The sequence below is a fragment of the Sardina pilchardus genome, chromosome 6, assembly GCF_963854185.1.
Source record: "Sardina pilchardus chromosome 6, fSarPil1.1, whole genome shotgun sequence".
In the NCBI taxonomy this organism is placed as follows: domain Eukaryota; kingdom Metazoa; phylum Chordata; class Actinopteri; order Clupeiformes; family Clupeidae; genus Sardina; species Sardina pilchardus.
In genome coordinates, this window is record NC_084999.1 from 14,580,807 (window position 1) to 14,592,719 (window position 11,913).

The 11,913-nt window shown below is 41.3% G+C and overlaps 1 protein-coding gene across 1 annotated transcript; it reads right to left on the bottom strand.

The window, feature by feature from the left end:
• Nucleotides 1-4,384: 4,384 nt before the first annotated feature.
• Nucleotides 4,385-11,705, bottom strand: vsig10l (V-set and immunoglobulin domain containing 10 like). Its single transcript, XM_062538583.1, has 12 exons — nt 11,234-11,705; nt 10,524-10,832; nt 10,091-10,363; nt 9,277-9,543; nt 8,679-8,924; nt 8,233-8,508; nt 7,772-7,864; nt 6,601-6,828; nt 5,257-5,370; nt 5,043-5,083; nt 4,872-4,949; nt 4,385-4,740 (listed from the first exon to the last, which is right to left on the bottom strand). Exons 1-12 carry the CDS (start codon nt 11,301-11,303, stop codon nt 4,669-4,671), a joined length of 2,067 nt encoding a protein of 688 aa, XP_062394567.1. The 5' UTR covers nt 11,304-11,705; the 3' UTR covers nt 4,385-4,668.
• Nucleotides 11,706-11,913: the final 208 nt, after the last annotated feature.

Consider the following 11,913-nt stretch of genomic DNA (forward strand, 5'->3'; position numbering starts at 1 on the left):
GATATGATTGGCCACCATGTTAATGTTGGGTGTATATGGCAAACATGTTGCTACCACCAGTCAGTGGTTAAATGGATGATGGTGACGGTGAGTTTAGCCAGCTTTGACCTAAGGTTAAAACATCCAGTGCTTTTCAATGATGTAAAATCAGAGCTGGTGGATAGGTTTGGGATACAAAAAAATTACGTTGCAGTGGATATACAGCAAACTTCCTTGCTTTAAAGAGCGCATTGGTAGTCTAGCAAATACAATACTAAGAAGTATTGCATTTGAGCTTTAATGATGTTGCCCCTTTTCATATCATAACCCAAATCATAATCCATTGCTTTCTAACACATTACTTAATGACGGTCAACACAAAGGTCAGTCATTAAGTTACTCCCAATGCAAGTGCATGTCACGACAACAAGAGATGGAGGAGATTGACAAAGGGGCATTTTAGTGAGTCATGCAACCTTTGCGGTTTTGGCTTGTATGACGAGCACATTTCCTGGAATCCTGGTGGCTTGGACTGATGGAACAACAATCAGCTGCCTTGAGAAACCTCAAGAAGCAATGACATCCTCAGGCTGTTGTAAGGACATGAAAATGAGATTAGGAAATAGACGAATGATACTTTAAAACCGCTTACCGCTAAGAGCCTCTCCTTTACACAAGACAGAAGTATTTTATTGATTGGCTTATTCTAATTGTAACTGGATATGCAGCCACGGCAACCACACCACTTGTCTGGAAAATTACGAAGGAATGAGGGCACTCAGTTTGAAAAGACCACTTAATAGTATACAAAGCAACCCTATAAAACACATTCAACTACAGCTCTCTGAACAATGTAAAATAGGAAGTCAGGTTTTCTGAACCATAAACATGAGCTATATAGTATATACTCTACGACCCCAAATCAGAAAAAGTTGAGATGCTATCGGAAGTTTTCCTGTGCCCATACAATGATTGGTCCAAAAGACTAGGTCATCCAATATTAATTTCAGCCATGTCTCTCTGGATTCTCTGAATATGATATTGTGTAGATGGTGAAATTCCACAAATTATTTGCAATTTCATGTTAAGAAGCATTAATCTTATATTGTTTCATCATTTGAACAGAGGAGATAGATGTCCAGGTTTCCACCCTGAGCTGCTGGGCGACCTCCAAGTTCACTGGCAGGTCAGGTAGGGTTCACCCAACCTAGTATGTCCATACACTACTGCATAATGCACACAGTCCAACAGAATAGCTATCTCTTCACCCTTCACTATACCACATCTGAGGCACGGTTAACAAACTGACCATCAAGCAAAGATATTTCTACCTCTTCAAAGCCACAATGTGAATAGTACGGAAACTGCTGATGTGGCATTCAGTTAAATGAATACGTTCATTAACACAGGAAACAAAGATGAATGATAACCCCAAGTGACAGAACAGTGAGCAAAAACGGGATGTGACCAACTTCCTGCTCTCTTTTCAGATCTGAAACTACATCAACAATTATTAGCATTTCTCAAATTACAATCCAACAGAGGAAGTTGGGACATTGTGCAAAATGTGATTAAGAACAGAATGTAACTAGATGTACTGCAAAGCGGTACAAAATATGACCGCCGCTCTGTCCTGCACATTCTCTCCGCAAAAATAAATCATGCTTGTCAATTTTATTCCATGTCCTCCATCCCCTGCTGCAACCTTTATGCCTGTAGATGAGTGTGCGCTTGTGTGCGCTTGCCTTTGTGTATGTGTGCTTCTCTGTCTTTGAGTTTTTGTTTGAGAGTGTGTGTGGTGGTGGTAATGGGATGTGTGTGTGTGTGTGTGTGCGCGTCTGGTTGCCTGCATTTGTGTGTGTGTTTTATGTGTCTCTCTGTGTGTATGTTCACTTGTGTGTGTATGTTCACTTTTATGAGTGTGTGTGTGTGTGTGGGGGGGGGGGGGTGCATATGAGTGGGTGTGTTTGTGAGTGGCATGTACGTGTTTATGGATGTGTGTGTATGAGACTGTGCGCGTGTATGAATGTGTGTGTGTGTGTGTGTGTTTATGTGTGTGTTTGTGTGTGTGTGTGTGTGTGTGTGTGTGTGTGTGTGTGTGTGTGTGTGTTTATGTGTTTATGTGTGTGTTTGTTTGTGTGTGTGTGTGTGTGTGTGTGTGTGTGTGCCTGCATGTGCGTGCATGTATCTTTATATGCGTTTGTGGATGCGTGTGCATAGTGTACAGTATATGTTCATTTATTGTATGGTCCCCCATGAACCAAATTACACAAAACTTGGCATACATTCAGAGCATGTCATAATGATCCTACACTTCAAATGTTGTGCAGTTTTGAATCTGTCAACCAAAGATACCTGTGATTACAATGCCTCATTTTAAGTTTTTCATTTTTGACTAGGTGGCACTATAAATTAGAACAAGAGACATTCACAGAGAACTTTGTGTGTGTGTATGTGTGTGTGTGTCTGCTTGCCTGCATTTGTGTGTGAGTTTTATGTGTCTGTGTGTGTGTATGTCCACTTGTGAGTGTGACAGATGCCTCATTTGAACTTTTTCATTTTTGACTAGGTGGCCAACTAAATTAAATGAGTGGTTATTGGATGGGTTGGCATGGCCCCAAGGCTCTATGGTTCTCGAGATATTTACAGAAAACTGTACCTGGCCATCTACAGGCCAGTTGGTGTACAGTCACTAAATGTACACATAAATTAATTAATTGTATGGCCCCCCATGAACAGAGTTCCACGAAACTTGGCATGCATTCAGAGGGTGTCATACGACGGCGACGGATCAAAACCGGAAAAAACAATGGTTCCATGCTACCCTTGTGGGGCTGCATGTCCACCAAGTTTCGTGCACCCCGGTCTTTCAGTCTCCCGGGAATCCTTGATGGAAATTTGCTCTGCACAAAAAAAAGTTTACAAAATATGACTAAACCTAAATGCCTGCCGCTTCGCTATGCAGAGGTCCTAATAAGTGCAGCAGTGAAAACTGTGGCCATGCCTCTTGAGCATCCTCACAGGAAATGTGAACGAGGTCACCCAGTGATAAGGAAACAACACAAATAGACCTGTAATATGACTAATAACATGCCACAATGCCACTAATAACAAGACACAAGAGTCACAAAAAATAAAGTTTGAATTATTGGTTATCTCCTACAACAAAAATAGCTCCCATGTTAATCTCACACTTTTAATAGTAAGTTTTTTGCTGCATATACATGTAAAAAAAGGAAATCCTGCTTTTTTCAGAACTTAAACCACATCTGTTATCATGAGCAGAGGCCTCTCTGCATATCAAATTGTTAACTCGGATTCAGTTTTACTTTTAGGTTTTGCATGGACGTTATTTTTAAGTTATTAAAACATGTAACAGACCAAGCATGATTTCATGGAGTAGAACATGTACAGTATGTCCTTAATGTAGACAAATATGCATAAAGGTCTCTGGTGTGAGAGATTGCTTCTTTTGCTGGAGTTCATCCGTTAACAGCACCCTCTAGTGATCACACAGAGAACCACCCATAAGCTTATACCTATCCAAAAAGCCTGAGCAAAGTAACCATTAAACCTCTCATATAAAGTCACACTTTATACAAACTTAAAGAACAAACTTTCACACAAACTTGAAAAAGGTATGCATGGAGTTCAAAGGGATAACTATATTGTGTGGCGGAATGATATTGGGAGCACTTAGACTCTGCACAGTAATATCCTCACTCCAAAGTGAAACAGAAAGTTCAAGAGTGAGGATATTACTGCGCAACACAATATAATTATTCCTCTTACCTGCTTAGAAATGCACCACATTTTATTTTGTCTCACCATACTTGGTCGTGTGACTGCACGTGTAACTGTATTTTAATAGGGAAAACATGGAGGTGTTTGGTCGCTTCTAACTTCATCTTTGTTTGGATCCTAATGAATGTTTTGGGCTAGCTAAGTGCTATCAAAGTTGCGCCGCGTGCCAGAGCCAGTGAGTGCACGCATTGAAACGTGAGAGGTATGTATCAACTCGTCTTAATTAGGGGAATAACGTAGTTTAATATGAAAAAACAGTAAACCTATAATATAATACCTATAGTATTCCTGGAGTGTTTTATTCAAAATCCTTTTATCGGCACTTTGGAAGTGGATAATTTTTCTGCATTTTGTGGGTTGCATCAGGACAAATACAGTCCTTCAAACACTCCCTTTTTGACCAGCCTGATGTGGCTTCCTAAAATGATGGATATCTGCAAGCAGTATCAGCATTATCCTCACCTCATCTACAGTATGCAGGAATTTCTTCAGGAAAAAAACACTGCCAAATCAAAACGGATATATCAAAACTCTAAGGAAAGTTTGAGCAAATATTTGATGTGTGATGAGTCTGTGTGATCTCCAGATGCATTCTTACTGATTAAGCAAACAAATATTTATTTGTGCACATACACGGATTTGACATACATAGTTTAATAATTCAACTGAATGAAAAATCAGATGGTAAACATGAATATATCTCACACAGAGTCACTATTAAGAGCCCACTAACAGAGGTAGGCATGCCCATTGTGATACCTAAGATTCAATACAAAAGCTGATGTCAACAATAAATATGAACAAATACTTACATTGCCATAAAAGCATTTAAAAATTGTTTAAAAAAAAACCCTCCATAGTAACAGAAAGGAAAGTCAGCTTGCTTCATACAGTGGTAGCCATCCTCACAGGGGGAAGCTCTGAGGGCATAGGAAAAGAGTGTCCCACAACAGGAGGCTAGAGAGAGAGAGAGAGAGAGAGAGAGAGAGAGAGAGAGAGAGAGAGAGAGAGAGAGAGAGAGAGAGAGAGAGATTAGATTTAAAGTAAACAACCATAAAATATTCAGATTGAAGGTTTCAGTTCATTACCTGGTGAAGGCTGTAGTCTGGCGGCAATTTCAAACCATTTGTTAAAAGGTGGTGGGGGGAGGTCAGAGTTGCTACAGCCTAGGAGAGAATATCATGAATCAATATTAAGAAAGCAAGAATAAAGTAATGACAACACGGAATTCCACAACAATATGTCTACCGATTTATTACCTTCTCAACAGCCCTGGAAACAGGATATCTTGCTTCACTGTCTGTGAAACAGATGCAAGAGATTAGTGTAATGTCAAGTGTTAAAATATAACTTCCAAATAAGTGCTTAACATTAACATTCAATTATAGAATAATTGATTCTATATTCTTGATTAGTGCATTCTTGAATCAATGAAAATGAGCTTCACGCTAATACCAAAAGGTGGACACCTACTCCTTTTCTTGTGGTAAAGGACGCAGGGGAACACAACGCAGATGAGCAGCAGGACCAGCAGGCTGCAGGGGATCCCAGCAGCAATGCCAGCGATGGCCGGGCCACTCAGACCTCCTAACACACACACACACACACACAAACCAGTTAGGAACGCACATGGACAATACCAGCACACACGGAGGAGTGATGAACACACATGAGCTACAAACACGCACCGATGAGTTACGAACACGCACAGATGAGTTAACACAACAGACAGAAACACACACAGTGAGACAGCTTTAGTGAGCCCAAGGAGGTTTAGTTTTTTTTTTCTTTTTTTTCCAAGTTTCTTTTTTGTTGTTGTTCAACTAAATGTCATGATAAATATCAATCTTAACATTTTAGCTTTTATACATTGGTATATGTATTCCAAGAAAGTAAAGACTACTGTCAGTACTCTGAACACCCCTTGAGAAAAGCGTAAAATGGTTTGCAATCTGCTTACGATGACTCTGTGACATTTTTATCTAGATGGAGATGTGACAATATGTCACAGTTTACAAAAATGAACTGTGGTTCTCAGAAGAGAGAAGACAGGGAGAGAAGGCAAAAGGAGAGAAGTCAAGTTCTGAGTTCAAAGAAAGCTGAGCACAAACATTTAAACACACAAGATGACACTGCATTAACGGTGATTACCTCCTCCATTACCGTTGCTAAAACAAACAGAGCCAATCCAAAGCAAGAGCTACACTTTCAAATAAGGCCTTGGTTATTAAGGTAAAGGATAAATAAAGTGAAGTATACAGTAGGCTAACATTGCAACAGCAAGGTACATATTTGAAGCAAGCAAATTTCAAACTAGCCATTTTCATGGCTACATCATTTAATTATCAATATTTAAAGGATGAGGTAAGGCAAAAAGACCGATCAATCCTCTTTTTTTAAATCACTCTTTAAAGCAACACTAAGCACTTTTTCTCTGTCGCACGCATGCTATTTGTTTATGCAGCAAATAATGATGTCCACAGACAAGGTAGAGTATGTTGCATAATTTTATGAATGTATGATGTATTGCGACATCGAAGCAAGTCAAATCAAATCTTATGTCTCATTTCATCAAACTACAGGTACGCTACCCGATCTAGTAAAGTTACATAGTAAGGTTATACCTGATAGAGAGCCGCAAAGTGAATGCAGAAGACCCGTTCACCCTGTTACCTCTTGATAAACCACTGAGATGATTTTGGAAACATTATTTTAAGGTACGTAAAACTCTTTAGTGTTGCTTTGAATTATTAAAGACATGAATATCCATTTTTTCCCCATGGATTTCATGTGAAGATATCTGTGTCTGTGTCTCACCTGGCCCAATAACCAACCGCTCCGATGGCTCCCCAGCGATTTTGCCTGCCATGGGGATGACCTGGAAGTGGTATCTTGCTTCGGGGTCAAGTCCTGAGATTTCTGTACTTCTTGAGGAAGCAGGCCTCACCTGGAGGGTCTGGTATTCCTTGGCTCGCTGACTGCGGCTGACCATTTTGTTGGTGGATGGATCAGAGAGGTCAGGGCCCTTCATCTGGATATCAAACCCTGGATAGAGGCAAAGCAAGAGTGAGAATATTCGGTGTGGAGCAATGACCGGTGTACACATGCTATTTATTACTGTGAAGTGAAGACCAAAATGCAGACCTTTCAAAAACAAGTTTTGAAAATAACTGGATGGAAATTAGGCTTAGACCCTTTCTACTACATTACAAGTGCATGTTCTTAAGGCATTTCCCTTATAAAGTTGACATTGCATGGAGTAATATACTGAAGTCTGATGCATTTTTATTACAACTTATCTTTTCTGTGCAGTGTGCAGTGTAAGTACAGACTTTACAGAAATTTTACAGAAATTGTACAGGCAATTGAAAGGAAAGTAAAAAAAAAAGGGTCTTCAGTATGTCTGACATCAAAGTTGGTTACTAAATTATCATGGTAAACTCCTGGAAAGGCACCGACTCAGAGCAACCGGTTTAAGCTCCACTAGTAGATGACGAAGTAGAAGTTAAAAAAAGCAACAAGAAGGAAAATGCATGTGTGGACAGGACACGAAGGTTAGTTTCAGTCTTTTCACATAGCTGTAATGTTTACACCCCTATTTCATGTGTTTGGGATTCGGTCTCAAATGGTGACTGCCTCAACAGATCACCACTCTCACAGTGGTTCAGTGTGTGTTTACTATAAACCTCAGCTTGGGAAAGTATGATTCATGGTTTACCACTCAAGAATTGAAGGAGAGAGACTACACTCCACACACTATCTTGTATGCATGTTCTTCAAACAGAACTGCCCAAGTAGCTTAATATTGCTACAAGCAAAGCTTACATTTTTAACTTATTCCATCTGAAACTAAGGATACACTTAAAGTAACAGTACAGTGATTGGTATTTAGCACTTAGCAGACACTATTATCCGAAGTGACACATACTCAAAACAATGGATCTGGAAATTGCAACCAGGCCGACCAATTGTGAGGTGGTGACTCTACCTGTAACTATAGCCGTAGATGGTACATCCCAATTGAGCATAATTACGGTCCCTTCTTCATTTGAGGAAAGACTTGCTTTTGAAATGGCAGGACCTGAAAGGAATTAGGAGAAAAAGAAAGAGTAAGCAATAAAACTGTCTTGGACTACTTCACCATAGCTGCTGGTGTACCTTGAAAAGAATCTGTGAGAGTCCTATATAGATTTTATATAAGCAAAAAAGTAAAAAATCACCGCTCATCCGTGTGAGGTGGAGGATTAAGAGTAAACTTGATATTTTAAGGAAGAATCCGCACACTTCAAGTCTTTGTGCAAAAATTGTTTTGAAGTGTGCGGATTCTTCCTTAAATTGAAGTGTTATTGGCATTTGTTGTCAAAATAATTCCATTTCTGAAACAAAATCATATACTATTGGATAAGATATGGGGAAGTAACACGCTGCAACCATGTTATACGTATATACCTTCCAGAATTATTTCTCTGCTTTGTCTCCCTAAAGGATTGGCAGCAGTGCATTTGTAAGTGTGAAGGCCAGCAGTGATGTTGAAATTCACAATATGGAGCCAGGTGGTGTCCATGCTGATCTCATGGTCACTCAGAGAGCTGACGTCCTCGCCAGACATTGACCAGGTGACTGTGGCATTTGGTATGGCATCAGCGAGACATCTGATGGTCACCACCAGCTTGCCCTTCTCATTTACAGTGGCATTAACAGAGGGAAGGAAGCCTGCCGTCTTGCCTTCAGAAACAGAAAAAAAGAAAAGCTAAATTTACTGAAACGGAACAAAAAGAGGAATTGAAATTGATCTCTTTTTCCATTTAACGGCAATCGTGACCCCATGCTCAGGGCGTTAGCTGATATATTTTCAAAACAAGACTAAGAAAAAGAAGGAAGGGGTAGAAACGTGCGTGCAGTGGTGTTGCAGTGTCCTTGGTAAACGGGGTGGTGGATGACACATGCCACCTCGGTCCCGTCTAAGCTCTGGGGGTCATTCACGGTCACGTTGAGCTCCCCGATCCCGGGGGTGGAGGTGTTGAGAGCGGGGAAGGACAGCTGTGCCCCAGGGGTGCCCCCTGGCCACTGGCAGTGGTAGCGCAGCGCTGTGCTCTCATCCATGGCGTAAACGGAACACACAGGGCTGCCTGCAGGGCTCTCTGCGGAAGCGAAGGAGGCAGAAAATTGAACACCGCTGTGGAACTGCAGAGATCGCTTTGGCACTTTGTAAAACATTCTCGCTCTCCCTCACTCACTCACACACACACACAGAATTAATGATACAGTCCATTACCTCAACACTGCTGAGGATGAGCTTGCCAGCTGGCAAAATCACTTGATGCAACTATAAGCATCGTAATAGGAATACACTGCTTTCACACCATGTGTGCTGTATAAGTCATTCCAATATATGCCTCTAAACGTAAACCAGTGAGGCCTTTGAAACCATGATGTGAATCAGTTGCTGAAATGTGTCTCTTCGTGTAGTCTAAATAAATGGTGAAGACCTACCAAAGATGTTAACAGTGACACTCTTGTTCAGCTGTGCTCCAGTTTTGTCGTTCTTCAGCATGCAGGTGTAAGCCCCGCTCTGGTTAGTCTGGGCATTGGTGATGTGAAGTGCCCCTGGCTGAGCACTGGGAACAGCCTGTCCTGTGAAAGCCCAGGAGACGGATGGCAAAGGCTCTCCTTGCGCCCCACAAGAGAGCGACAGAGACTCCCCCAAAACAAAGAAGTCCTTTGTTGGGCTCACATCCAGCATGGGTTGGTCTGGTCCATCTGAGAGGAAACCAAAGATGCCAAGCACAGATCAGAGAGCCTGGCTGCTAGCTTGCTTTATTAAAAAGCCTTGCTGCAGGTATTTCATTGCGGAAAACGCTCAGAGGCTTTTTTTTTTTTTTTACCTGTGGAGCCTCACTATGAATGAAGGGATGGAGTGGTGTGGTGCAGTGTGACTAAACAGCAAATGTGAGCAGAACATGCAGGGAAGATGCTGGAGTGATTGGCCCGAGGCAGAAAATGATGAAATGCAATTTCAAGTCAAATCCATATTAAATGCTCAAGAGTTGCTGCTTTTTATGAGAACAAAAATGAGAAATTGATCCGTGGAAAAACAAACACCATGCAACCATTGCTCAAAGGGCTGAAACACTGGAAGCTCAAGTGGAGTAAAATTAAAAACAGCAGTTCTAGCAAATAAACAAAAGACAAACTTGTTAATCATGTGGGGATCAATATGAAGCCAGAGGGACATCTATACCACAGCAATCATCATAAGCGAGGCACAAGCAGCATAGCAGCATGAATCCATGTCTGGCTCACTTACACAAAACGGTGACGTTTCTCGAGGAGGTTCCGGAGCTGAATGGGTTCTTAAGGGTGACGCTGTACAGGCCCGTGTCTGTTCGGCGTGGATGAATGATGGAGAGGCTCTTCCCACTCACGGAGTAGTGAGGACCGTTCTGCAGTTCTGTCCCATTGAAGAGCCACTGGACCTCTTTAGCCTCTCCTTTTACTGTGGTGTAATTTAAAGAGAATGTTCCATTGCCTTCAACAGCATCATTTGGCCACATATGCAGCGAGACTTCTTCAATTTGGTCTGTGAGATCAACAAAAAACAATGACATGGTGATTGGAAATAGCATTAACTAAATATTGACCAAAAGGCACCATAGGCCTACAAATAAACTAGTGCATTGGTTTATACGTGAACACAAATCTGATTAGGTGACTACTTTACTGATGTGCTTTGAACTCACCATAAACTATTAGGGTGAATGATGCTCTGGCCTCCTCGGACCCCACCTGTATCACAACAACTTCATAGGTTCCATTGTAGTCAACAGTCACGTTGGTGAATGTCAGAGAACCATCATCCTCCTGCGACAGAACATCTCCATACCCAGGAGCAATATGCGGTTCGCCAGTACCAACAGTCCGCTGAGCAATGGATTTGCCATCTTTCCACCAGGACACCTGTGGTGATGGGTTCTGACTGCTGTAGGTAATGTTAAAGCTCACCTTGCTGCCAACCTGGGCTTCGAACAAAGACGATGATGAGTCGCATCCTGCAAAGACAGCAGGATTAAGAAAGAATAACGCGCGTGTGTGTGTGTGTGTGTGTGGTTCTTGGTATGGCCTATCCAAACTCAAAGGAGACCATTGTAAGAAAATGCCTTCCTTGAAAGTAGCCTATACAAGTTCTCTTATACCACGATAATTGTGTGAAATCTAAAAAATGACAAGGCTGTTAACAACACAACCAATAAGAATGCTGACATGGTCACCATATTAAGCACATTTGAAACAATAATCCGTAACACAAAGAGCCTAATTCACATTTAACATGTTGCGACTTAAAAATCGGCGGGGAACGCCGAAGGACATGGCTTTTCTTTAAACAGACTAGTACATTGATTTATGACAACACAGACATAACATGCATAGGCTATAACGCAAGGCGTCTGACCTTTAATGAGGAAAATCAGAAGTAGTCCAAAATACGAGTGGTGAAATTCAACGCTGTTGAAAAGCGTCATGTTCCCCAAGCGCACCAAGCAAAAAAAAAAAGAAGAAGAAGAAGATAACAAGAAACAGTTGCTTTTCTAAAAATCTCTAATAAATGATAGCCTATATGCTAACCTAATCAGCCTGTAGCTCGTTTATTTCTCCCTTCTTCGTCCTTGGGAAAACAAATGAACCCAGGGATAGAATGACAACAACCACTCCTCTGTTGATGGTAAGGCTCCTTTTCTAGACACAGGTAGCAGTGTCAGCATTTGGCAGGTGGAACTCACCTGTGCGCGCATGGAAATCACTTTAAATAGGCTACACACGTGAGAGATCACGCCTTATTTAGTTTCCCAGTCAGAAGTGACGTAGCTGTTCTACGTCTGTTTCAGGCCTTTTTGTTTTAATACATCTGCATTTCACGTACAATTACATTGTGTTTGTCTTCTATAGGCTATTCCATAGTCCTCAAGTGTCATAGCCTACTCTGAAGATGTCATAAATTCACAGCTTAACACATTCAGAACCTCTTGCAGTTTTGTCAGGCTCCCCTCCAAACCTTTTGCATGAAAGACAAAATGTGGGACCATTGCTTATATGCATCTCCATGAATCAATGAAATTGTGATGGAATATATAG